This window comes from Strongylocentrotus purpuratus, unplaced genomic scaffold (assembly GCF_000002235.5).
Source record: "Strongylocentrotus purpuratus isolate Spur 01 unplaced genomic scaffold, Spur_5.0 spur5_scaffold_9, whole genome shotgun sequence".
NCBI lineage: Eukaryota > Metazoa > Echinodermata > Echinoidea > Camarodonta > Strongylocentrotidae > Strongylocentrotus > Strongylocentrotus purpuratus.
The window spans coordinates 34,714,280-34,741,983 of NW_022145615.1; the positions used below are offsets into that span (position 1 = coordinate 34,714,280).

Here is a 27,704-nt window from a genome sequence, read left to right on the forward strand (position 1 = left end):
ACAGAATAGTTTACTAGATCGATGGCGCATAATAAATGATGTATTATTATTATATATCTTCAGATCTCTCTCTTTTGACTCTTGATAACAACTACCCAAAAAGAAATGATAGAACAAAATTAAATATAAATTGAAAATGCTTAATTCTTTGGAAAGAACTTCCTTTAAAAAGAAGGAAAGCAGAAAGATAGACATAGAGAAGCAGAGAATACAAAACAGAGAGATATATTTTGAGAAAGATATAAACAAAATTGCTGAAGAAGTTTACTATTTAAAGACAATATACAAATAATCCACATCAGTGAGGGCATTAGTAAGAATTACCCACATGAGGTACCTTTGGAACAGTCTAACACGCCCGAGGTGTTTTATAAGATTATGTTTCATTTGTTTTATAAAATGATGTTTTTTAACATGATTTTGATAATGACCGGTCATTACCATTGGATAATGACCGGTCATTACCCAAATTACGCGCGATTACGCGTTGGGCAAAATAAATGCCTGGTCACGTGTACACTTTCAACCAAACATTTGATTAGGATCCACGTCATCATCTTATAATGTACTACAGGTATAACAATGAAATTAGGGTTCGAAAATTTTGAAAGTCAAACATCCCTGAATAACCATGGGAATCTCAAAGAAAATTTGGTCATACATAATATTTTTTCCCCGCTATGTTGGTGAGTGAACACTTTTCTGTAGGCGGTCACAACATGAGATCTTCCCCATAACACTGAGTATAATTACAGCCCCAACGGAAAAGATACAGAGAAAACAGCTGGAAAGTTAATTGACGAAGTCATGCTGCCGCACAGCAATGTCTACATACTACTTTTTCTCACACACTACTAACTACTAGCGAACTGCATTCTAATATATGCATGCTTTTATGAATTAGTGTTAAAAGATGGGGATTTTTCTTTGGTAAAGTCTAATGACATACGTCTCTTGTGTTTGTCTTTGAGCAGGCCACTCAAGGTGCGATAAACCGGGGACTTGGGGTCCATGCGAGATAAATCCCAGACTTCTTCTTTGGTTAGTTGAGCATTTCTGGTTATTACGTTATTATTTGTTAAAAATTTTCAAATGTTAAAATTCAACAATAGTAAAAAGTCTAATACAGCTTCCACCAAACTCAATATGAAATGGGATCTCTGATTAAAGCAGCATCACAGAGAAAATAGGGTGTAATAAGTACATTATTCCCAGTTAATTTGAAAAACAAGACTGATTTATTTAGCTTAGTTGTTAGTTGCCACTTAGTTCTATTATGCTAAGAAAAGCCACTATTTCCATGTATTTCCCAGTAAACTGTCTGGGCAAGATATTAAGCAAAGTGTACTTCATAATTCCCTATCTTACAACAAATAAATAAGTATGTATAGGACCTTTGTTGTGCACAAATGCTGATTTTTCATCCCCATTTGCCATCAACTTACATGTCAAAGTATCAAAGTATAAAACCACAGCCATGTACCGCATCATATGGGAATAAGCCCTTATGATTCGTATCCAGCAAAGTGTTATCAGTATAAGGAGTAAATTAGCTGCATACTACAAACAAACAAATCAATTTCCTTTCTAATAGATGTCCAACCGATGAAGGTCAGAGAGACACGAAGAACAAAAACAAACAACCTTCCTCATCATTTTGAACAAGCATTATGTTATCTGGTTAGTGTCCTGTGTCCGCATCAAGCTACGCAACAAATCATCAAAAGCTCACCACTCGACTAGTTACTTTTATCAAAATTTCCCCCACACTTTTAATAGGAAAACTACATATTCTAAAGAACAGCACCCCCGTACGAACATCACAAGGAGACTACATGAAACCATGTCCTCACTTGCATTACAGCTGAAGCATCAAAGGCTTTTAGTGTGATTCTGCCATGAAAAAGGTGAAGATATTGCACTTTTAACTGTTTCCTTCACAATAAAAAATGATGGCCCCATCAGAACACAATTCATGTGGTAGTTGTAATCTGTACAAACAACTACAAGAGATTTTTGTTCACCGAGAGAGTTAGGGCCTATTTGTATGCCGATATTAGATATTAGGGATTTGTATGGATGCAGCACAGCTTCAATTTATGCTAGGTCATTCTTCAAAAGGTATTATAGTTAGTATGGGAAATGATAGGAAGGAGATATTGGTGTTGCCAAACTCTTTATGGGATTCTTATGCATTCTATGCTCAACCACAAGCACCAGCACTGTGTTGACAGCTCCTGTTAATCAGTTAGCAAATTCACATTATGTGGGCTGTAGCCATTTACTCACTGCCGAAACATTAAATTGCTAACTATTTTGCTTGGTTTCAATTAGAAATTCACAACATTTCAACAGTAATTCTACTTTTTGTTCATAATCAAACAGGAGGATCCCAAAATTGAAAAAATACTATCCTGCAAGATGCTGTACTTTGTAGTCTTGCAGGTCAAAGTCTATGGGTGCTTCTTCATGGAGAAGTAAGGTGGGCCGTTTGGAGAGTGGTTGGGTCAGGGCATTAAAGCCCATCTGTACTAGTTTATAGGAGGGATTAGACCACCCTGCAAGGTCACTGGACAGGTGGTTATCTCATCAACTCAGCTCTCAATTAACATCAGAAAAAGAGGATCATGGGGGACCAATGGTCACCGACTAGGCATTGTTTTCTATATAGAGGGAGCAAGTAGCTACAAGTAGTACAGTGTGGCATTAAACAGATGATCACTTCATGTTGCCTACCTTAAATGACTATGTGGATCTGGTGCACTGCTGATTGTGTCTCTGCTGATGCCTCCTCCTCTAATGCTTCCTGCACTCCCCAGGTCTGGTCTCTGTACCACAGGAGCTGGACCAGACACTACAGACAGATTGATCATTGCACCTGCATGGAGTGAGAAAGAGGGCTTTAGGGCTTGTAGAGGCGCGATAGCTCAGTTGGTAGAGCAGTGGTCTCGTAATCCGGCAACCCGGATTCGAAACCAAGTCGACGCGCTAGTGCCCTTTGGTAAGGCATTAATCCTCATTACCAGGTCTCTCAGAGAGGACCTATAGCTGTAGGTCCTCTGATTGCTTACTACAAGCATTTATGCTTACTTAGCAGTCAGGTAAAATAATCACCCCCATATACTAGGGCTATTAGCTTCATATGTGTAGATCATCTCTGATTTCTTTATACTAAATCTGATTTTTACTTTTCAATGACTATAAATATACTTGTTGGTTAATCTTTTCATTGGTTCCTAGTAATAAGATTGTTTCCAAATAGACAGACAGACGGCCAAATAGTTATATTAAAAACAGTAATGTCTGAAGCATTTCCTTGTGAGATAGTCTATGACTTTAGATCTTCATCATGACGACCCGTGCATAAATCCCATTTAATATTACTCTTTCTTTATCCTAGATGGAAAATTAAGATTGCTTGGTTGACAATATTTAATGGCCCTTCAGGAGAGATACATATTTTCCCTATCTTTACAACATACTTCTGTACTCACATTGTTTTTGGTGACAGCATAATCATTTTCTCAAAACTATACTAAAACTGACTATTGTTGTTAATCTTTACAATGTCACCTTTTTGATATCAGTTTTTATGTCAGTTTTTAAAGCAATTTTTAAAATGGGATCTAGGGGTGACCTCTCTTGGATTTTGGGGGGTTCATTCCTAATCTCTTTTTGAGCTTTCTAAAGCTAATTTGCTCTCCATCCCAATGTTTTGTCCCCCTTGCCTCCTTATTGTTATCCCTTAATATAGGAGAGCTTAGTGAAACGCAGTGGCATTAAAACATGTGCAGAATGCAATTTTTTGATGAAAAAAAAAATTATATTACAGAGTTAGAACCATTGTTAGGATATGCAGCTAGTAAATACACATAGGTGTGAGTGTGTTACGGTTGATGCAGGGCATGAGGGCATTCACTATGGTATTCACTATGATAACACTGTACACCTGCAACCTTCATAACAAATACAGTGTGCACACAGCGCAGCAGTGGCCTCGTAAACAAACTGCATTGCATGGTGCAACTTCTTGCAGCATGCATTATGCCTTTTTGTTGCACCGTTTTTGCATGGTTGTTATTACCAAAATGCACTCCCGTGCACTCCCCATGCACGCACACGTGATTCATTTTGACGCTTCTCATTGGCTTCATTCTTGAACCCATTTTATAAACTTTAATAACACTTTCATATAGCTGGCTTTTCATTCAGATATGTTGAATTACAACTTTTAATTCACTGTCAACATTACTTAATCTACTGCACCTTTTGCATTACAGACATATCTTTTCACAGCACCACATTCCTCTGAGGATACTGGTTTTTAGAACTGCATGAGACTGATATGAGTAGACTCTTACCTGATGAAGTATTGGCACCTGTAGGTCCTACTTTGAGAAGGTTAGGGAAGTTATTGTTGGCAGCATACAGGCCTGGAGGTGGCGTGGTGGTATTAAGGTTGTTTCCTCCCCCTCCTCTCGTGTTCAACCGTACTTGCACTGTTCCTGTTTAGTTCATTGAGAGGTACAGTAAGAATGATTTTGTTATGATTGATGGGAGAATACACAAATGTTACGACAGGGGTCCCAGCATTTCATTAAATAGAATTGCATGGAATTCCAAGGTTCCAAGATCATTTAAGGAGGCATTATACACACTAAATTGCTCAGAAAACACCTAGCACGTTAAAGCTGCAAGACATATATTTTCTGAATGTTGTCATTAAAACTTTGTGATCCCATTAAATTATTTCAATAAGAATAATAATAATAATAATAACAATAATAATAATATAGTTATATTTAGCAAGAGCAGTCTCATGAATATTAATAGTTTTCTTGTGGATGCCTTACAATGCCCTCATCTTAAGCACTTAAACTAATTCTTATCAAATAAAAATTTCCTTCGCCTGGTTGAAGAGTGAGAAATGTAATTTTGTGCCTAGCCATAGTAGGAAATTCTAGCCCTATGCACCACCAAAGTTTGAAATTCAAATAGAAAATAGTAAATAAAAAGTGGAAGTAACACAAATCTGTATAAAAACATATTGAATCTACCTGTTTCTCTCTTTTGTCCATTATTTGCACTCAGTATCCTTCTTGAGTATCCCCCATCCATGATCCTCCAATCACCATGTCCCATGGCCGCAGCAGCAGCCGCAGCAGCTGCTGTAGAGTTCATATTGCCATGTCTACCCCGTAAACTCTCATTGTCCATAAGTGATAGATTCTGGAAGTCCTGTTCGGCAATCACCAAGTTATTGACAGTGTGCTGGGAACCGGGACCCTTGCGCGATGGGAACCTCTGTCGTTGACCAGAGAGGTTGGGAGCCATGCCAGCCCCATTGATCATTCCTGGCTGGTCTCCGTGTTGGCTGAGGGTACGGATGTTACGACCAGCGGACGTGTTGGGCCAGGGTATTCCCCCTGGAGGTTGGGGTTGGGTTTTGGCCATTTGGACATTGTAGTTTACAGTTTGTGTCTGGAAAAATATATGGCATTAAAATTATTAGTTGGGTATCACACTATCAAATAAAATCATTTCAGCTAATTTGCTACAAACTTTATAGAAAAGTTGTTATGGCTGCCATTTGGAGATGATTTCATTAGAACTTAAGACTTTTTTCTATTTCATTATTTGAGGAAACTATTTTTTTAAATCAAGAATATGGATTGACTATTAAATTCAACTTTAGTAGGTATACGCAAGAATATATATAACAAATACAATTGTAACGCCATTACTAGATGTACTGTATTTTACTAATGATATGGTCTTTTCAGACCCAAAAGGACGTTAACTCTATTGAATTATATGACTTTATGTCCTGGCTCCAAAGAGACAATATGCCTTGCATAATTTGCATAAAGTTTAAAAAAAAAAAAAAAAACATTTACAAGATACTGAGAAGTTGGTTTTTGTTAAGATAAAAGCAAAAGCAACACATGTATAACAGTCAAAAGAGGTTAGACAAACGGGATATTAACATTTAATACTTTAAAACTAGATGGAATTCGACTGCGCGCAGTCGAAAATGATGCCTCCGTCATAGAGCAATTTTACAAACCAAAACAGAAGAAATTTTTCAAATTCAAGTTCAATTGTAATCCATTAACAGGTTCTCAGAATATCGTGATTACAAACAATTTCTCATATACATATATGACCCTTTGAACTTTGACCTCATGATCCTAATATCTACTCAGCTCATTGGCTCTGCAAGATATCCAGAGTTAAATAGTAATCCATCTGTCAGTTCTAATGAGAATGCGTTCACAAGCTATTTTTGCATACATAATGAGCCCATGACCTTGGACCTTATGAACCAAGAATCTACACAGTTCATTGGCTCTGCAAGATACATAAATGATCTAAGTTTGGCAGGAATCCATCAATCTGTTCTAATGATAACGCGATCACAAGCTGTTTTTGCATACATAATGGGCGCTGTGACCTTTGACCTTTGACCTCGTTACCCAAAATCTAATAAGTTCATCGGCTCTGCAAGTAACATACATGACCTAAGTTTGGCAGGAATCCATCAATCGGTTCTTGAGATAACGCGATCACAAGCTGTTTTTGCATACATAATGAGCCCTGTGACCTTTGACCTTTGACCTCGTGACCCCAAAATCTAATCAGTTCATTGGCTCTGCAAGATACATACATGACCAAAGTTTGGCAGGAATCCATCTATCGGTTCTTCAGATAACGCGATCACGAGCCGTTTTGCATACATAATGAGCCCTGTGACCTTTGACCTTTGACCTCGTGACCCCAAAATCTAATCAGTTCATCGACTCTACAAGATACATACATGACCAAAGTTTGGCAGGAATCCATCCATCGGTTCTTCAGATAACGCGATCACGAGCTGTTTTTGCATACATAATGAGCCCTGTGACCTTTGACCTTTGACCTCGTGACCCCAAAATCTAATCAGTTCATCGACTTTGCTAGATACATATATGACCAAAGTTTGGTAGGAATCCATTGATCCGTTCTTCAGATAACGTGATCACGAGAACGGGACGTACGTACAGACGTACGTACAGACGTACGGACGGACGGACGGACGGACGGACGGACGGACGGACGGACAACCCGAAAACATAATGCCTCCGGCTACTTCGTAACGGAGGCATAAAAAGAGAATAAGTCAAGGTAAATACGATTATTAGTGTTTTAGCAAAACAGCACAACATAATGCTTTTATAACAAATAATTCAAGGGGTAATACTTGATTGTTTATCAGGGTTAGAAATATCGAACAAAAAAATACAGATTAGTTTAATATAATTAGATATCATCCCATAAAGTGATAAATTAATTATAAACAAATACGAAATATGAAAAGCAAACAAAAATTAGAAGTGCATTCTGACTGGATGTCAAATGTTGGTGCAGTTATGACCTGGGGAGAAGAGGGGGGGGGGGCATGATATGGAAGGGGGTTGGTAGTTTAATACTAACCATGTAACAGTGATAAATTAATTTGTATGAAATTATACAGCAAAACACAAAACATTTTGAATGCCACTATGGGTTGTGGAAAAAGGTACGAATGTGATTACAGATAATGCAAGTGCTGCTTTTCTTGGGTCTTCATGGGGTGCGGGATCTGTGCAAAATGTGTAAAATTGCACCAAACCACCACAATTATGTGCAAACTGGGCTACCAGAAATAGCAAAGGTCACCTTTTCACTGAATGGTTGCACATTTGGTATACACCATGCAGGGTCATTGTGCCCCATCAGCTGTGATAAGGAATTGCTTTGACTCAGACCCAGACCCTGGCTCTGAAAATTCCTTGAGGTTGCAGAATACTACACAATCAAAAATAGAGAGTGAGAAAGAAAAAGAGTAGAAATACATGTCCCACCACATAATTTGCATCGTCAATTGAAACCTGTGCGTGCAGGTGTAATTCCGCCGTGTCATGAAGAAAAATGAAAATAGCAATGGCCCGCTGAGAGTGAGAAAGGCATTAAGTCATATAGTGTCCTTGTAAACAGGGTATAATGCCCTTCTCGCTCTCAACGGACATAATGTTCCCATGTTTAAAAGAACATGTTAACTGACATGCATAACAATAATATTCAAATATGAAACTGAAAGAAAAAGAAAAGAAAATTAAAATTGAAATCGAATTCTATGAAATCCTCCAGTGATTTCCATCGTCTCCATATGACATCAAACATCACCTGAAGCCGAGAGTTCCATCTGTCTAGCAAATTTAAGAGTGAAGATGAACTTTGAAAACAGAACTGACTGTTAGTTATGACACTTTGCAGTGTAACTCTGAAGTATCAACTCTGAACTGTCAACTCTGAACAAGAACATTTGATCTCTACCTCCTCTTTATCATTCCAGGGGCTGTCAAATTTCTGCTGTTTAGGAGCTACAAGCAGTTTTCTGCCCCATCTTTGTGAGTGGCTTCTCTTAGCTCCATGCTCCTCCTCTCTTAGATCTGTCTTACTCATAGACTCTTCCCCCTGATGAGGAATTCTTTCTGTAAGATTTCTTGCTGATGCTATGTCATTAAGACTTCTATGAGCTCCATGCACCTCCTCTCCCATATCAGTCTTTCTCTTGAAATCTTCAGACATATGCATCATTCTCACTGAAGAATTTCCTGCTGATGCAATGTCATCAAGAGATTCCAATAAGAGTTCTGTCCCCGAGACATACTTCAAAGGGCTTAAAGATGTCTTTGATGAAGTATCTGGCAGATGTGGATAGTCTTCCATGGATCCATTGCTGTTGTTGTTCTGATTCTTCTTAGTGACAAGGTTATTCAGGCTAAGGAGAGGAATAGCGCTTGGTTTCTTCTTCACTGATCCACTGGACATGCTATGTTGCTGATCATCAAGCTCCTTGACATGTCTGGCTGCTAGAGTCTTTTGACAGCTGCTCAAGAACTGGAGGCCGAGTTCAGTTGTCATGATCTCACTGGTGCTTCCTCTCTGCTTGGTGTCAGGGACCCACTGCTTCAGGGCTTCTACTGTCAATACACCATTCATTGCATTACTGGGTTTCTTATGCTCATCCCACACCACACGCGCCCTACCATCACTCAGTCTTGGCCAGCATGTTGAGTTTGGCCTCTGTGACGTCCTGTCCGTGCGATAGACACTGTGCATTTCTGGTAACGACTGATGACTGCTGTTGTTGTTCCGTTGTTTATCCTTTCCCGCACTTTCCTTTGAGTTATCTTTTAATCTCCCCCCTTCTGTCACACGCCTACTTAGATCACTCCCTGGTGCTAGCGAAGGAGGGTCCTGACTGGGCAAGGGCTTTGACCGACTGGTGCTTTGACCACTAAGCGTCGGGTCACTCACTGTCTCAAGTTTGGACACATGCATCTCTGTAGTATAGTACAAGTGATTGTGCATGTTGTACGCGAATACCTCTGGAATATTACTAGCCGGTGTCTTATTTTCATGAAGAAGGGAGGGTCTTGTTGCTTCAGTATTACTGCTTTTGCTACTAGACCTCTTCTTATGATAAGAGGGATGATTTGACCTTTTGTGGTAAGGAGGGGTGTCTAGATGGAGATAGGTATTCATACGCCTTTCAAGAACACTGTTGCTGTAAGGCACAGATGATGTGAGAGCTAGTCGGTGGTATTCCTGCTTAGTCATTACAATTGAATATGAAGAGTATCAAAAAGCTGCAGTTAGATTTAAAATGCAAATAAGAGCTGATTTTGTTTTGACGGCAAAAAGTTTATTTAATGTGACAGTTGCCACAAAGAGACCTGACAAAATGTAAAGTAGTGCAACAGGATAGATGAATTCACCAGATTCCAACCTAATAGAATTTAAGTTACATATTAAATTAACCAGATTTACCAAGAAGTTCATGCAGTTAATATTAACTTAGAATATTGAGATTATGCATATCATACATTTAAATAGACAGAGAAAATTTCATTTCTTGTATTTTTTCCAGATATTTGCAATCACATCACAGTGGAAAAATCCAATCAATCTCCACCACAGTCACAAGTGAAAAGCTGGAATTTATAAACAATCACATCAAAAGTGAAGGCTTTGCTATGTATTTCATGAGAACTGGTGGAAGGAGTGCCTTGAAAAAAAAAACAATTGGGCAAACTTTAAGTGAAATCACTTTTTTTGAAATAACAAAGAAACACTGGAAGGATATGACCTTCAAAAAGACATTCATATTTACAAAAGGTTATTTCAAAACAAAATATATATATATATTTTTTAATGTCATTTTTGCAGCAACAAAATTTAACGGACTGCCAAGATTCAAGATGCTTTTCAATCAGTTCATGGTATGTAACTCTCAAGAATATGGATCACTGATTATATTTGTAGGGTGGTATTCCGATAGTGTGTACTAGCCTGGCTTAACTTAGTCCACATGTTTATGGAGTGCCTTTTACCAACTCATTTACCCTACAGATTATTTTAATCCTGCAATGTAAAGTGTAAAAAAAAAAAAAAAAAAAAATTGATATGAAATGGGAAGAAAAAGATAATGAGTATGAACTGAATTTCAACAAAGTCTTTGGTAGATAATCTTTGTCATGAATATTGGAAGGAGGAAGATGAAACCTAGCATTCCATGGAGGTGTGAACTAAAATTCTTTTTTAGTCTGGACTTAGTCCCAGCTTAACTTATGAGAATACCACCCATAAAGTTTCATATTTCATGCTAGAAAATTTCAAGAGTCAGAGAGAGGAAGTGTATGGCCATGCAGCCAATTTGAAGATCTATTTTGCCTCTGTGCAGTGGAAGAATAAGGCATGAACTTACATTTGGCTGCCTATCTGCATTCTTCATGACACCCACTGTGCCTGGAGTACAGTGTAGTAGCCGGTAGACATGCTCGACCACGCCCAGCCCTCGGACAAGGTTATCTCTCTGGAGGAGGGCACTGATCCTCTCCAGCTCCTCCTCCTCCACAATGTCAAGAGGTTTGGTGGTGTCGATCACCTCGTAGTCATAGTAAGCCTAGAAGGGTAAGGGCAAAGAAAGTGGAATACACAGTCTGCTCAGATACCTTGATGCAAAAGGATGAAATTGTTTGGGGCCATTGGTAGTTTACAGTGGGACAGACAGTGTGAATTTCTCACTAAAATAGAATAGATATTTTGTACAGGTTACATCGAATGCATAGTTTCCACTTACAGAGACACACAGTTTATTTTGATATCTTCTGTAGACTAATACATTTATTAGAGTATACGCCAAAGTGTGTATTATACCAAATTACCCCATGGCAAACCTCCAAGGATCACCTCCCGCTCATAGGCCGAAATACACAAAGTAAGTTGAGATGTGGAACATGGTCTAACCTATGATTTAAACCTTTACCATATAGACTAAAACAAGCTTTTAATAAGCACACATAACCGTTCAACGGCTAATAGGCTACATGCTTCCTACGCTGATTGAGATTAAAGCAATAGTTTAAAATGAACCTTCTTTGTGAATTCTGGTCAGAGTTCAATTACAAATGTTGAAAGGTTACGACACGCCCAGAACACAACATATATTTCACATTTCTTCCTTTAGTCTTACATCACTATTAAGAAATGAAAAAGTCTTACATCAGAACGTGATCTGTAGTAGTGTTTTTTGCCCAGCGCTACACGAGGCACCGTTGGTCTAGCTCTCCTCCTGGTTCTACCATCACCGTTAGGACTCTCTGGTCTGACTCCACCAGAGTCCTTCCTCTCACTCGGTTTCTTCTTCAGCATCATCTCTAGCTTCTCCTGCTTTACACGTATCTCCTCCCTCTGTAGCCTAGGTGATGAAAACAAGAGACACATTTTCACATTTGTTATCTTACAGGCATTCAAATAATAATATAATTAAACAGGTAGCTGTCAGTGGAAGATATGCAAAATGTTTTTTTCATCTGGCACACAATGGAACTAAAAAGAAACCAGAATAACAAAAGTATTTAGCAAATTTCTTGTTACCGTTACTAATTTAGAAAATGCCAGAAATTATCTGAATATCATCCCCTCCAATCAAAAAAGAGGGAGATCTAAAGCCTTACTTGAAAATATTTTCTACTTTAACTAAAACTTCCAAAATATTCTTCTACAAGAAGTAAATTTCTTTGATTCTATCAATGTCTAGGAAACCTCATAACCCCAAAGTCTACATTAAAATTTGTCTTTTTTTCTGTATACTATCAAACAAAATATTTGAGCAATTCAATGACCTTGCATTTCAGTGAAAAGACTTTTATACTCTGTTTTATTGAAGGACCATAAATGTACATGCTGGTTAATACGGGCATTCTTGGCTCTTACCTTGCACACTCCCCTCTTGCTTTGGAAGCTGCTGTTTCTTGGAAGAGAGAGCCACTGTGTTGGAAGTACTTCTCATACTTGTCAGAGTCTTCTACTGGGTATATCCTTGTGAAGTCCCCTAAGTGACCCTCTTCATACTTGAGCTGAGCCTCTGCTGCTTTGTCATAGGAATCCTCATACTCCTCTTTCCTACACAGTGAAACAGAGACATCAAGGTTAGAGGCATGAAGGTCAGAGGCATGAAGGTCAGAAGCATGAAGGTCAGAAGATGGTAAGGACACATTCTCCTTAAATCATTTGAGTTTTATTTGATTCAAGTCCTTAGGTTCTCTACCTTTTTAAAATTTGGTTTGACTTATCTTTTCACTTCAATATTGATATACATTTAAGGATTCTAGAATGGTGTTTGATAAAAAAAACACACTCTAATGAATAAATGTTTTTCAATTTCAGTAGTGAAACATTCTTAGCTGAACATTCTCTGCCCTATCTCTATATTGTTTTGACCCGCACCATTCAATAAATTCTAGAAAAAGTGAAAACACATTGTTAATTTAATCTTCTACAGTGACTGCAAATATATTCTGTGCTTGGTGAAATTGTAAACACATTACTAGTTTACAACTTATCAAGATCTTTATGCAATACAGTTTGAAAGAGTAATCTAGTTGAGAGCAGGCCATTCATGCCACTGCTTGCTCTCACCATTGGTCTCTTAATTATGATCTTTAGATAATATTTTTTCTTCAATAATGAACTATCAAAAAAGCTAAATTCTGTAGATGTGTGACCATGATGTGTACGTCCTTTGACAGACTATTGCCAGTAAATGGCGAGAGCAAACAGTGGCATGAACGGCCTGCCATAGTTAAGTCCAACTTAAAGTCAATCTTAGTCTTTGTGAAACACCCCCAGTTCTTATACAGACTAGGACACAGATGCTCCCCCAAATCAGGCACTAACACATTCTAAACAATTCTCCAATACCTGAATTCCTTTGGCTTGGACCTTTGCAGGAGTCTCTCTTTGATCTTTTTGCGATCCTCCTCCAAGCATTTCTTCTTATCGTAATGAGTCAGGTTAATGATGTTCATGGTGTCGTAGAGGAGACCTTCTTTGACTTCCTTGTCTAGCTTGGCATCTGTGTGGAAGCTCGGTGAATGGTTGACCTAAAATCAAAACAGTTTATAAGAGACTTACAGTGAATTACAAAGTGTGAAGAGAATATACATAATTGTATATCTTCTGCTCACAGGATACAGATATTTCATTGTTTTGCACTCATGAGGAATCTCAGAGAGGATTAACAAACTTCTTATCAAGCACTCAGAAATAACGACCTTACTTTAAAACACCTCCCCTTTATGCAAATGTACGGCAAGCTTCTGTCGCATCTGAATCAAACCCCCGGAACTTATGACTGTCAATTTCCGATGTTAAGAGTTACAACTTATAGCAAATAAGATTTGCTTGTGAGCTGTACATGCATTTTTGATCAATCACAACTGTTGTAAAATAAAACCAATTTAATTCAATTAAAATCAGACTAAAACTACTTTGCACATACTGCACTAGGGCATCTTTAGTGCCATATGGAAAATAAAAATCCATTAAGGATTAAATCACTGAATGCTGCTGAACGCAGAGAAAGTCAATAATTATAAGGCTCTCATCCTTCTCAAATTACAATATCACATTTTCCAATACCACAGAGACATCCAAAAATCTCTTGATTCTGTGACCTCAAAATGTCACTGTAATGGCTTTTAGAGAATAGGGACCTGTCTCATATAGGAAACAAACGATTCAAAAACTGATTTCGCAAGTCTGTACTACAGAGATAGGGTGTGTAAGTTTGTGATTGCATGAATGACTTTGGATGAATCCAGGGGGGTGTTTCACAAAGATTCTAAGTAGAACTTAACCCTAAGTTGGACTTAATAATTATGGAGAGCCATTTGTAGCCTTCAAATAAAATATATTCAAAAACAAAAAATGCACATCAAGAACATGGAATCTCCTTGAAAATAGAAAATATGAAAGATTTAAGTCAACATTTTATGCCTTTTAAAATAACTTTTACAAAATATTTTCAATGATGCTAATGGCTCTCCATAATTGTTAAGTCCAACTTAGAGATAAGTTCAACTTAGGATCTTTGTGATGTGATGCTTCTTGTGACCATCAACCCACCTCTATTAGCCATGGTTTGAGCTTCTTATCCAGCATGACATCAAAGCCTAAGATCTCAAAGCAGCCACTGCCCTTGATGTGGTTAGGGAAGCATGTACGGTAGTTGTGTTTCAGGACAGGGTGAGCTGTGATCAAGGTCTTGATGATCACATCATGGATGTCCCTCCAGATCTTATCAATGTCGTACCCATTGTTCTTGAACCACTGATCGACTATTGTGATTTTCCTGGTGGTGAAAAAGAAGAGTGGCATATTAAATGTAATATTTTATATATATATTGAACTTGATGTGTCCATCTTAATGAATATTCAATTCTCACTGTTTAACATTAAGATTTTAAACCTGCAGGTATAATATACAAATACCAACTGGTCTCTGCAGGCAACACTTACTTTGAACAAATAAATACAGTTTTGCTTAATCTACAGGGATCAAAATACAGATGACTATTACCTGTAAAATGATGCAACCTACATTCCCATTTTTTTGCAAATAACTCATAACACTGAAAACAAGATAATGTATGCTATTTATCAAAACAAATACATATCATATGCATAAATCAGTCAAATTCAAAGAGTAGGATACTAATTGTTTTGTTTTGAATTTTAAGTAGTTTGGGAGAGAAAAACACAGAAACTATGTTTGGAATTCTTATTCTTATTGAAATCATTTCACATGAATGAAGCTACATGTATTTGTTTTACCGTTCAACAAATACATGACAAAGAACTAGATCAAAGTATCTCACCTTTTGTGACCACTTTCATCATCTCTAATGAAGTCTGAGCTGTGTTTGTTGATAGCGTAGTTTGTGAGATGCATACACACATCATCCTGTAAGCAAAGTATACAATCAAAGTGACTTCTCTGCACCAGTCTGAGTCTCATCTTCATTTAACATGTATGTCATGGTGTACTTAATTCACTTTTTGAATCATTATAAGAAGCATAATCAAAACAGGAGTTTGTTCTAGACCTATACAGTCAACTTGTGAAAAAAAATTAAGGAAGATGAACAAATGTTTATAATTCAAAACAACTATTTTTTATGCTGAAGCTTTCAAAATTCATTACAATGTGTTTTGCAAACTGTGCAAATTCACCAACAGCTTTGCAGATCCAAACATAAATGTCCCTCCTTTAATTCAAACTCTGGAACCCTCAATACAAGGGCCCATGCGTAAGACCTTAAAAATTGTAAACATATCCAAACCCCTGTAAGTAGATGTTGGGGGGGGGGGGGGTCCTCCATAAACAGTGAAAATAATTCCCTTCATCACAATGCAATAACTAGGACTGTTGGTAATGATTACTTACAACATTGCTACTGGTTGGATCTGTGTACTTCACGGTGGCGAATCTGACAAGGCCATCTTTATAGACGTAAATCCTGAAAGGATCACAGGACGTTACCAAAACATAGATCCTGAAGTCAAACTTGTAGTTATCGATGAGGAAGGGCTGCCAAAGGATATCAAGGTTAAGGTATATAAATACATCTTAAATTGGCAACTTTTACTCCAGGCTTCAGAGATTTATTAGGAGCAAGATAATGATGCTGTAGTCACATTCTAAATAATCAAAACATCCCAACAGGGCTATAAAAAGAACTTAAATTCCTTCAAATAAGGAAAAATCCCACAAACATGAAGGTCAAATATTACAAAGATAAGATTATGATTTATAAATTACATGTAAGACTATTCATCAGAAATCAAAAGTTATTATAAAAATCATTAAATACATATATATATTTGTACCAAGTTTTATATAAACAAAAATCAACCTGTTGTCTATAGCTTACTATATTTTATTACAGGAAAGACCTAAATGTATGTTCCACCATATGCAATTTTGTTCAAAATTCAAAAATAAAAATATTTTAATTGAATATACATTATATGCCATTATTATTATTATTTATTTGTCACATTCAAAAGAAAAGAAACAAAATCAGGAAACACTATACGATGTACATATGACATAGTGAATGAATACAATAATTTGACACTTGCGCAACCGACCAGGTAGCCTGGGTAAGGAACAGGTCAAATTTCATGTCCGTGGCCCACAGGCCTTCTTTCCCTCATCTGATCGGGTGCACAAAGAAGACATTTGATAATTATCCATTTTATGAATAGCAAACTTAATATAGGTATATAAAGTAAAAACATAATAATAATAATAATAATAAATATTATTGAAGAGTCCATTTAGGGTGCTTACCTTAGAGAGGTACTGTTGGCACACCATGTGTTCTCCAGGCTTGATATCTTTAGGGTTCTTGGTGATAAAGATTCCTTTCCCTTGACATCCACTTTCAGGTTTGCAGATATACGTCTTGTTCTTCTTGGTCCTACAAAATGCCTGGTAGTCACCATAGCTACAGACACAAACCAAAAGAACAATATTGTCATGGAAGTAAGGCATGAAGAATGGACATATGTTTCACCTAAAGAACGTAGCCGTGGTCTTGTTTAAAGGATTTTAGAGGTTGTTTTTGTTACAAATATATGTAGATAATGTTATTTCTTGCTTCATCCTGTTACCCTACCTCAATAATAGGTGTAGAGGTATCCCAATTGTGAACCACAGGGTACGGGGTTTAAATGCCTTCTTAATTCTGTTACCCTTCCTCGCGAGTCTTCTCATTCTATTATATCCCAAGTTGGCCACTCAATATTCAAATTTGCATCTTCTTTTTTATCTTTATATAAAAAATTGAAATCCAACTACCACATACATCTTTGAGTCTTGATGTGCATCCCCTCTTTCTTTTTTTTCTTCTTTGTCTTTGTCTTTTTCCCCTTTTACTAATATTTTGTTCTCCTCCGTATTTGTATTATTATGTATCCTTTGAGGGTAGTCATACTATGAAGCTTTGCTTACTTTTTCAACCCTCCTGTTTGATGTTTTCTGATTAGTTACAGCCAGCCTTACTTTATTCTACATATATTCTTTTGTCATGTGTAAATTTGCAATGTTTGTTTGTTATATATTTGTAAAAATACAAAAGAAAAAGAAAACCAAACAGAAATAAATAAATCAAATCAAATCAAATCAAATAATAGGTGTAGAGGTACCCCAACTGTGAACCACCTGGTATGAGTTGAAATCCCTGCCACAGCACTAACGCCCTTTGAAAGACATTAAAGCTAAAGACCAGTTATGGCCATGCGATTGCATTGTGAAAGAAACATTGTGAAATCGATCAGAAAAGGTTGATCATCTAGCATAGATGTACTGCAAGTTTCTGGAATCATCAAAATGATAAGAAATTTGACCAAGTCTTCATAAAGTTAGAATCACAGTACACAGAAAGATGTATATGGGACTACACACACGTGCACGACACGTGCATTTGTATCTCTCAACAGACAAGAGATACACTAATTTACCAAATATATCAATTAGTAGGCGGTTTCCCGTCAACATTTTTATCATCATGTATTATTCAAAACATATTCTTTCACATGAGTGGTATTAATAAGAGCTTCCATTTCATTTTTTGAAATTGGGGCGTTTCCAATACTGGTCTTTACCTTTAATCTACATTTGCCACACGTCAATCCAGTTGTAGTAAGTAGATATCTGGTAGGATTTTATTCCTTGAATGCATTGATTGCTACAGTTCCTAGAGCTAAAGTCAGGATATTATAATAACCAAAGTCCTTGGAAGTGCATAGAGAGGTAATCATAATGTGAAATGCGCTATACAAGAATAGCATACATGTAGCATTATTATTGAGGACAAACATAAAGTCCAAATAAAATCTGTTGTGTATGTATGAATCCACAAATAAGTTAACTGATATTTTGTTTCTTTTAATAATGCAAACATTATACTCAAGGTTTTTTGCACATAAAAAACACTGCTGACTGTACCTGTAAAATGATGGAAACATATTGATTAAATTTTTTTTTTGACATCTTCTGCATCAATGCCAACATAAAATTTATATCAAGTCCTACTTATAGCAAAAACTAAATCTGCTCCGTCATGTTTACAAACTTACTCTGCAGGGAGCACCCAGGTGCGTGGGAAGATAGCATAATCCTTGGGGAACAGCTTGAGTAACCGGGTCATGTTCCGACCAAGAAGGTCCTTGCGACAGATCTCAGTCATACCAGGAAAGTGGTTCACTTTCTGTACAAGCAAACAAAATGGAAAGCAAGTGGATCATATGTATTAATGCAATGTGATAGCTGCGAGGTCAAACGAGTGGTTTGAATTTCTCTTGTTTGAAAACAAAGGGTAGATCTCTTTAAGGTTCATAAAATGTGTATGAATTGTAAGGTGGCCTAGTTTTGCTAAAAATCTACAAAATCTCTACAATGAACACAAAGCTTTACAACAAACTAATTATCACAATTCTATGCAATAATCAGTTATCATGGAATATGTAATTGTAATATGTAATGTGTAATATGTAATATGTAATGGAATTGGTAAATAGACAATGTAAGGCCTAAAAAAAAAAGTGTTGTATTGCCCTTTAGGTGCCAAAACATGCGTCGGTCGGTCGATCAGAAATTATTTTTTTTCCCCTTCCTCTTTGAGCTGATATTTCTCAGTCTTGATTGCTTTACTATTTGTTTTCTCTAAAAAAATGGTAAGGAAAAAAACGTTTTAAAAAGCCGACCATAGATTTCAAGATATTTAGGTCAGTCTCAAATGGCAATACAATATCTTTTTTTAAAGGCCTAATCATACTTTTCTTGAACATAAATATACCAACACCCAAGCATAAAGGGCCAAGTTTGAGATCTCCAAAAATGCATATCACAATAATACCCTAAGCTAATGTACCTGTACATGAAACTATCTAAATGTACATACATGTACACTGTAGACATGTATATGATTCTGCCAGGACCACATACATGTACCAGTACATGTATATTGTAGTAGGCTAGTAATTCAATTAGTTAATTATATCAGCTGAGCATGTATCATGAGATGGCTTGGACTTATCATGCTTTTCAGTGAAAAGCAATCAACGAAAGAAAAAAGGTAAAGGATATAATTTCACGTGGGGTGATCATGCTCACATAAATTAGAAACTTCCTGACAAAAATCCAAGGCACTCTAGTCAAGGTTTCAATTAACGCTGAATATCAAAACATGTTTGTAAAACGTATTGCCTGTGTTATTTTGGATAGGCTGTGTATGCACATTTGATACATTGAGTTTTCAGACTTTCACACATGTATTTGGGGGAGAAAACTTACCTGGTATTTCTTCATCTCCATAACCCTCTCAAGAGGAACAGTCCAGTCAGTCCAGTAGAGCGTCCAGTCCTCATCCTCTCCTACCTCTTTCATTCCAAACTTCTTGGACATTCTTCGAACTGTACGGCCACACAAGTTAAAAAGAAACATTAAATACATTATCCATGTATGTGCAGCCCAGGAGCATGATGTGTACATGTATGGGGGTATACAATTACAGTTTGCATACACTACTGTATAACTGAATTCCTGCTTTTGCCCTAAACTAAATTTGAACATTAGAAATACATATCAAACATGAGCTTTTCCAATATTTTTCTACTGTACCCTACATGTACCATAAGTTTACATTTTCATGAAGACTGACAAATGTTGTACCCCTACAATTTATCAATTTGTATAATATTCTTTAATATCTAACATCAAATTTTGTTAAAAGATGTACAGCATGTATATACATATACATACAAATGATGTATGTACATGTACTTCATTTCGGGCACAAATCTGCTACAACATACATGTATGCAGTTGCACTTAAATTGCTGAACACAAGGCTATCAACAACAAGTAATCCACACATTAGAAGACTCAACTTCCTGCCTTAATTTAGGTGACCTACGATGTAAACTGATGACAGTTTTATATTACATTTATTATTTTTCCTAATTTTCTATTTCCTTTCAAACTGCTACCTTTGCCTTTTAAAATAGATAAATATCTTCTATGAAATAACAAATATAATTTTATCAGTTCAATGTTCATATACAATCAAAAAGTGTTAAAGCTGTGATAAAATGCAATGCTTTTATGGAACAAAGACACATAGGTACAGTACATTAGAATCATTATTAATCTTTTTTATGTAAACATAAAATGTACACATAAAATGTACATCATTTGGGGATCTTGTAAGTAAACATTAAGCTCACCTGATTCATACTTGCAGCTGGATAAGTTTATCCCAATGACTCTGTAAGAAAGAGAATTATAAAATGTACTCACTTTACATTTTTATTGACTGACCCATTTAAAGGTGACTAATTCATGCATACATGTAGCTAAAAGATAATGAATTGATTTGTTTGAATTGATTTGTCTATATTGTCAATGATTCAATTCACATCTACATTATGTAATAATTTTGATATACATGTATGTTACGTTCATGTACTATTTCAACTTTACTTTTGTGATTATGTAGACTTTCTTGGCCAATGTAAAAGATTTAAACCTTATTCCAAAAATAAAATTGTACTAGTATGCTATTATTTAAATCTGTATACTTACAAATGTACAAATGCATCAAAAGTCACCCACTTTTTCTTTTCAAAAGAAGGTTGTTATACTTGCTAATGTACAAAATAAAATGAAGCATGAATGAATCATGTTGTGCCAACTCACTTCTTTTTTCTTCTCCTCTTCTTCTTCACCACTGAATCTGTCTTTGTTGATGTCGCTGTTGTGTCTTCCACCCCGCTATCCCCGATGTCTCCCACATCTCCCTCTCCTTCAAGGTCCTCCTCAAACCCTTCCCCTTCATCTTCAATGTCTTCTATGTAACTGGAGCTGTCCCTGGAGAACCCAGGCCCCACCCTGCTAGGTAGGGTGTCTGAGACCATGGTCTGGGTAGATGGGTCTTTCTTTGTTCTGATACTTCTCTCACGATATGCAAGTTGATTTCTCAAGAAGATTCATGGCGCTTCAATATTTTCTATAATGTAAAAAAAAAATAGGGGGGGGGGTACTGAATGATTCTGATAGTTGAAAAGATGCAGTAAATGGAAGAAATACAATGATTAGCTCTAAATGCAAATGTATCTATTGTACTCAAGGTCTTGAGCAATATACATGCACTTACATGTATACCCCTTTTAAACTGACATAGTCATGTTGCAAAGTTAACAACCTACAATTGTGTATTTTTATGCATTGATTTAATCATAATTATTATAACAATTGTTATCATTATTGTTATTTTAGTAGTAGTTGTTCTTAGTAATTTTTTTATTATTTGAAATGGAAGATGAGAACAGGATAGAAGCTTAACCTGAACGGTTGACTGCAGACCGCTGCACATTTCCAACACATAGCTGGAAATAAATAGACGACTCAACATTAACCTATATGTTTTACCTGTAAAGCTGTTCAATGAAATGTTTTGAAAAGTTGGTGAGATTCAAATGATATACCCATGCAGGGCTCTCATTCAACTTTTTTTCTTGGTTGCCAGCCAGGCATCCTACAGTTTTACACGCTTGCCAAATGGCAGTTTAGGAGGTCACAGTGAATACGGTAGGTTAAAAGTTAAGAAGGGGAGGGGAGGAGGCAGTGTATTGTCATTTTGTGCCGGGCAAAAGACCTGGCAAAAAGATACTGAACGTGCGAGGGCTTGCGTACGTATTATATCATTTATGGTATCAATGAAGAGCACGTTCGCAGAAGGATGATGAACATGATGTAAACAACAACACACAAGCTTGCAGCAGCGGCGCGCAGATATGATTATAGCTAGCCGGATATTGCCAACCAGGCCACCAGGGCCAACCGGAACAGGGTGCTCCTGGCGCCTCCGCTCTCTACTCTTGCCGCGTGAGTGATGGATAGCTGGCACTGTCAGCTGCTCGTTTTTGTTGTGTTTGTTGACATAGTAGGATCATTATAAGCACGCTGTGACGCCTGTTAGGCTCTCCTTTTTGTCAGCCAAAGTATTTTGTGGATGTGCCTTGGCATTTGTGAAGTAATATATTTAAGTGTTGGTTTATATTACTGGGTTTTCGGAGGATTACCAGCCGGGCAGCCAAGACATTCGATTGCCCGGTGGCGTTTTAAGTGGTCAATGCCAATGGCACCCAGGCAACTGCTAATTTCGAGCCCTGCCATGAATGAAGTCCACTAACTTCGAAGCGGTGAATCTGAGGCATTAAGTGAGGATCGTCAAAATATTGGAACCATTCAACCAAAAAAGCATGCTCTTACATGTAATAACAATGCATTTCAGGATTTGTTACACGAAAAATGGCATTTTGAGGCTTATGAATAAAATTACTTTTATTAGACTTTTCTCAATACATTTTACTCATCTGTTTTTTTTTCTTCCCAAATATATCACTAAAATAAATCTGAAGGTTTAGTGTTTGTTGCATATTTTGTGTGTTAAGAATTGCACAGTAATATGTGCACTGTATTTGTATGCGCAGACGAAGGCTTTCTGGCCATACATTAAACATGAACTTTTGTGACAAATTTAAGGCTTAAATTCACTAGCTGTATGACTAAAAGGCTAAGTTGGAGTATATGTTCTAGGACTAGGGCCTGTAAGAATCAACATGTAGCCTCATTTTAAAACAGCCGATGTCACGTCATGGAGCAGGAACAAATAGCTAGAGCCTAAGGCAGAGCTGCATGAAAAGCGTTGACTCAATGTCAATGAGCATAAATTAATCATAAACATTAATAGATCTCAAATCATCCTCTCAATAAAGCGCGTATACATGTAAACTAAGCTAGACAGAAATAACTGTCTAGTATGGGGAATTCTTGAATAAAACTGACATTTGTCAACCTTCCATCTGTATAGAGGCGGTCAAAAAAATCTGGGGGTAAACAAATCTGGGGATCAAAAAGACTGGGAGATCTACAAGACTTCAGTCATTCTCTCAGAAGAGAACTTAATCGTTCTAAGCGAAACTATATGTCGGATAACCTGTCCCACTTCATGGTAGAGTACTCAAAGGCCTGCTGGCCCTTTGTCAAGAAAATGAGACAAGAAGAGTCTGGTGTTCTGACTTGCTGACCTCTTCTTCTTCCATTTCGAGTACATCCCTCTTTACAGAGTATTCTTCTTCTTCTTCTTCCAGTTAAGTGTCGCTTCATGGTGATGAAGATAATCGCACTATACTGGGGTGTGCAGGTGGACCACTTCACCAGGATTTCCCCCTACTCTTTAAAGTCTTAGAATAGTGCAGTGGGTTCTTAACGTGCAAAGGTAGTGACTCTTCTCTACACAGGGCCTCCATTCAATGTCCTATCCGAGGGATGGAGTGTTTTCCTATTAACATAGCCTGCGTCTATAAAAAAGGGGAGGGGCACATTTTAAACACACAACGCAGGCTTCAGTCATCCGAGATCTTTGGTTCAACAGGCAGACGCTTGCCTTTATCGACTGAGTTGAGCCAACTCGCCTCGGCAAGGTTGCTAGTGTATTCAACATTGAAGATACATTAGATGTTCCAACCCTGGGAGGGGCAGTGTTCCTGACATACCAACCTTGACCATAAAGAGCAAGGGTGTTCTGAAGCAGATTAAAAAGATCAAACCCAACAAAGCTCCTGGACCAGATGGTATTTCACCATGCATGGATAGTAGAACTACTAGGTCTAGTCTAGCACTAGGCCTACATCCTGACTTATGGATCCTGCTGAGTATCGTCGTAGAAGTACATGTAGAAGTACATGTAGAAGTAGTTGGTGAACAAACATTGAAAGTTAGTTAAACCTGCTAAATGGAAACAACAAAAGAGGCGGCAGAGAAGTTAAATATACCGACACAGACACCATGCAAAAATGACATGACCAAAAGAGAGCACTGGAAAGTGGAATTACTTAATTTCACATTGCTATTAACTAGTTAGATCTATTATTGGCAAGTCTAGTCTATTTTATTTGTTATTAGACTAGTTTTATTTTCACTTCACTGTCTTTAGACATTAGTAGACCTAGACCGAAAGCTTCAGTCTCTATACCGTCGGTTGTTCCACTGAGACTACGTCTGGCTCCACTAGACCTCCGGTTATAGAGACTGAACGATCGCCTATGCCAGCCTATGTTGAAGATATCACGGCTAGATTTTAGCCGTTAGGCCCCTCCCAAAAACATGAACAAACTTGCCACGGCCGTATTGTTATGCCCCCAAAATCCCCCAAAATGTCATTTTACCTCGTGCATATCCAATTTTACATTAGGCCTAGGCTATAATACATCGGTTCCACTTACTAACTTGATTGAAATAATCTGTTCAATGGTCCCTTTTAAGGAAATTATGGGTCAAAATCGACATCCATGTTGAAAATCTTGCAAGCCGTGTTAAACTCTCGCTGCCGTCAATCTCATCCCTTCTAGTCTACGCCGAAGGCAAAAATGATTATGAAGGAAAAACTGTGATAACGCCATTACGAACGTGTAGATGGCGCACAGTTTTTCCTTCATAATCATTTTGCCTTCGGCGTAGACTAGAAGGGATGAGATTGACGCCACAACTAGGTGTTGTGGCGTGCGCCTGTAATCCAGCTAAAAAGTGGAAGTTACAAACTGATTCAGCCGAGGACGCAGGTTCGAAACTGAGTCACGTCTTTCGGATGGTGACGTTTAAAGGTCGGTCCCAGACGTAAATAATCATACACGTCTGTAAAAACCCAATACACACACACACACACACACACACACACAGACGGCAGCGAGAGTTTAACACGGCTTGCAAGATTTTCAACATGGATGTCGATTTTGACCCATAATTTCCTTAAAGGGACCATTAAACGGATTATTTCAATCAAGTTAGTAAGTGGAACCGATGTATTATAGCCTAGGCCTAATGTAAAATTGGATATGCACGAGGTAAAATGACATTTTGGGGGATTTTGGGGGCATAACAATACGGCCGTGGCAAGTTTGTTCATGTTTGTGGGAGGGGCCTAACGGCTAAAATCTAGCCGTGATATCTTCAACATAGGCTGGCATAGGCGATCGTTCTGTCTCTATAACCGGAGGTCTAGTGGAGCCAGACGTAGTCTCAGTGGACATGGTGGAACAACCGACGGTATAGGCCTAGGCCTAGAGACTGAAGCTTTCGGTCTAGTAGACCCTAGACTCTCTACTTTGGTTTTAAAAATCTGGACCACTGCTGCTGCACTCGTAAACTACAAACAAATTCTTGCATATCATTATCAATATCAAATTATCACTAGAGGTCTAGACCTAGATCTAGATCTACTCAACTAGATCTAGAGTACACCAGGAAGCTGTAATGAATGGAGATACCGTCTCGAAAGAATTTTCTGAGGGAAAATTATTCAAGATTAACCTGGCTTAACAAAAAGAAATGTAACCCTCTCCAGCCATCATTTCCATCAACAGCTGTCCATATCAATGCACAGTCCCTCTCTGGCATTCCAAATAGTACGAAATGTTACGCAACGCAATCTGTTTCCCTAAGTTCTCTATTCACTCGTTTGCAAAAATATGCAAGCATCGGGCTTTGAAGCCATGCGTGGCACCGACAAATTAAGTCATGTTCATGGAAGATGTATTTAGCTATAACATATAAAATGCAGAATTCACAACATTATGACCAATGCAACTTTCTATTAGTCATCAAATGCGTCTTCCGTTCTCGGATAGCTCTACTGAAGACATGGCCATTTTAACCAGCGAAATCGACCAAGGAAATCATGAGTTAGAGCGAATGAAAGATTTTCATAATCATGATTTTCTCATCTAATTATTGACATTTTCCGAAAATTTCCGAAATTTGTACATAGCTAGGAAGGTAGTCCAAAGGTTTATCTTCCTAAAGAACTAAATGAAATTGTGTTGTATGTTTGCGCATTTATTGATTTAGGGCTAGAAGTTGTCAAGTTAGCACCACTATTCACCCAAAGTACGGGCCGGCAAAGCAAAAGCCGCCGTGCTCGCTGGGCTGGGCTGTGTGTGGAAAGGGAGGACTTAGTGCTACTAGGGAGCTGTAAGGTTTTGGAGGGGGATTAAGGGGATTACGGTAGGGGAAACAAAAGACGCGCGGTGCCACGGATGACTTCAAAGGGGCCTCTTGGACGGGATCTCCATTCATTACAGCTTCCTGAGTACACTAAAAAGTGGCAGAGCCTAGACGAGACTGCCCAAACCTGGGGCAGGGCTGTGACTTAGCGCATGCATACATTTGGCAATGCAACCTGCTTTGTCGTGATCGCGTCGAGCTCGAGACTGCTGAGCTGAATAACATTTTCTTCGTACAAATAACGACATAAATTAACATGATCTTTTCCACCAGTATATTATCAATTACCTTGTTTTTCCTTTAAGATCTGTCTTATTGATCGTCATTCCATAACGAAAAATCCTTTCCTAGGACATGCCCCAGATCCACTTGAAAACACAAAATATAGCAAAATTTTGACGATCAATAGCGGTAGCATAGATATGCACGAAACCCGTGTTCTACTACTAATATTTACACACACACAATAATGATAGCACACTGCACGTATATTCGATACCGCTAAATATTACGCTCATAGGGGTTACGTGTAAATAGTTCTCACTGTTTTGATTATTAATGCGCGTGTACTTTAAATGAATCTCTATGCTTATTTTCATTTATATTCTTATTTATCTAATCATCTGTGGTCGAAAATACTTTTAAAATGATAATTGAATTTCAGATTGCGTGATTTACTTTCGATAGCAATTCATAATTTGCGAACTATACTATCTCGCTCAATGGCATGGTTGGGTCGTGGGCGTGACGAGCCCAAACAAAAAAGGGGCAACGTATAAGTCGTTCAACTTCTCAGTGATTGGACAATGGTTGCTGCGAGATAGCTGTGTGCTTGTTTTGTAAATGCGTACGTTACGGGCGGTACGGGCGAGTCGCTTTTCGAACTTCGCAAGCAGTGTTACAGATGTTGATCTCGGTCACCAAAATTGGCATGAAAAGAAAATGTTGTGATTTGTTTAAAGGCTTAGGGAGATTTAATTCAATTTTGTCACCAAACCAAGACTTGGTGATCCGGAAGGGAAAAGAGTTACTATTAGATTAAATGTATGTATAGTATTCTTGTTTTAATGCTACGTTTTTCTACCAGCTTGTTTCTTTTTCGCATTTAAAGATCTCTCTCTCTCTTTCTTTCTCTCGTCTCTCTTTCTATCCTCATCATGTTGGTGCTTCGTGTTGCACGTGTAGAGACATTGTCGTTACC

At 37.6% G+C, this 27,704-nt stretch overlaps 1 protein-coding gene across 4 annotated transcripts in view; it reads right to left on the reverse strand.

The window, feature by feature from the left end:
* The window catches only part of LOC584220 (tubulin polyglutamylase ttll6), a 34,271-nt gene extending 7,292 nt beyond the window's left edge, over positions 1-26,979 (reverse strand). The window contains exons 1-18 of one of the 4 annotated variants that reach the window (XM_011679213.2): positions 26,792-26,975; positions 21,137-21,446; positions 20,665-20,705; positions 19,733-19,851; positions 18,517-18,647; positions 16,727-16,883; positions 15,818-15,961; positions 15,249-15,334; positions 14,497-14,722; positions 13,291-13,472; positions 12,304-12,492; positions 11,590-11,785; positions 10,793-10,990; positions 7,699-7,827; positions 5,058-5,481; positions 4,362-4,505; positions 2,737-2,878; positions 1,854-1,893 (exon numbers count right to left, since the gene is read on the reverse strand). In XM_011679213.2, the coding sequence (XP_011677515.1) occupies positions 1,854-1,893; positions 2,737-2,878; positions 4,362-4,505; positions 5,058-5,481; positions 7,699-7,827; positions 10,793-10,990; positions 11,590-11,785; positions 12,304-12,492; positions 13,291-13,472; positions 14,497-14,722; positions 15,249-15,334; positions 15,818-15,961; positions 16,727-16,883; positions 18,517-18,647; positions 19,733-19,851; positions 20,665-20,705; positions 21,137-21,354 (2,766 nt within the window). In that variant the 5' untranslated portion in view covers positions 21,355-21,446; positions 26,792-26,975. The other 3 variants (XM_003726436.3, XM_784091.4, XM_011679212.2) reach the window with 3 other exon arrangements.
* Between the last annotated feature and the right edge of the window lie 725 nt (positions 26,980-27,704).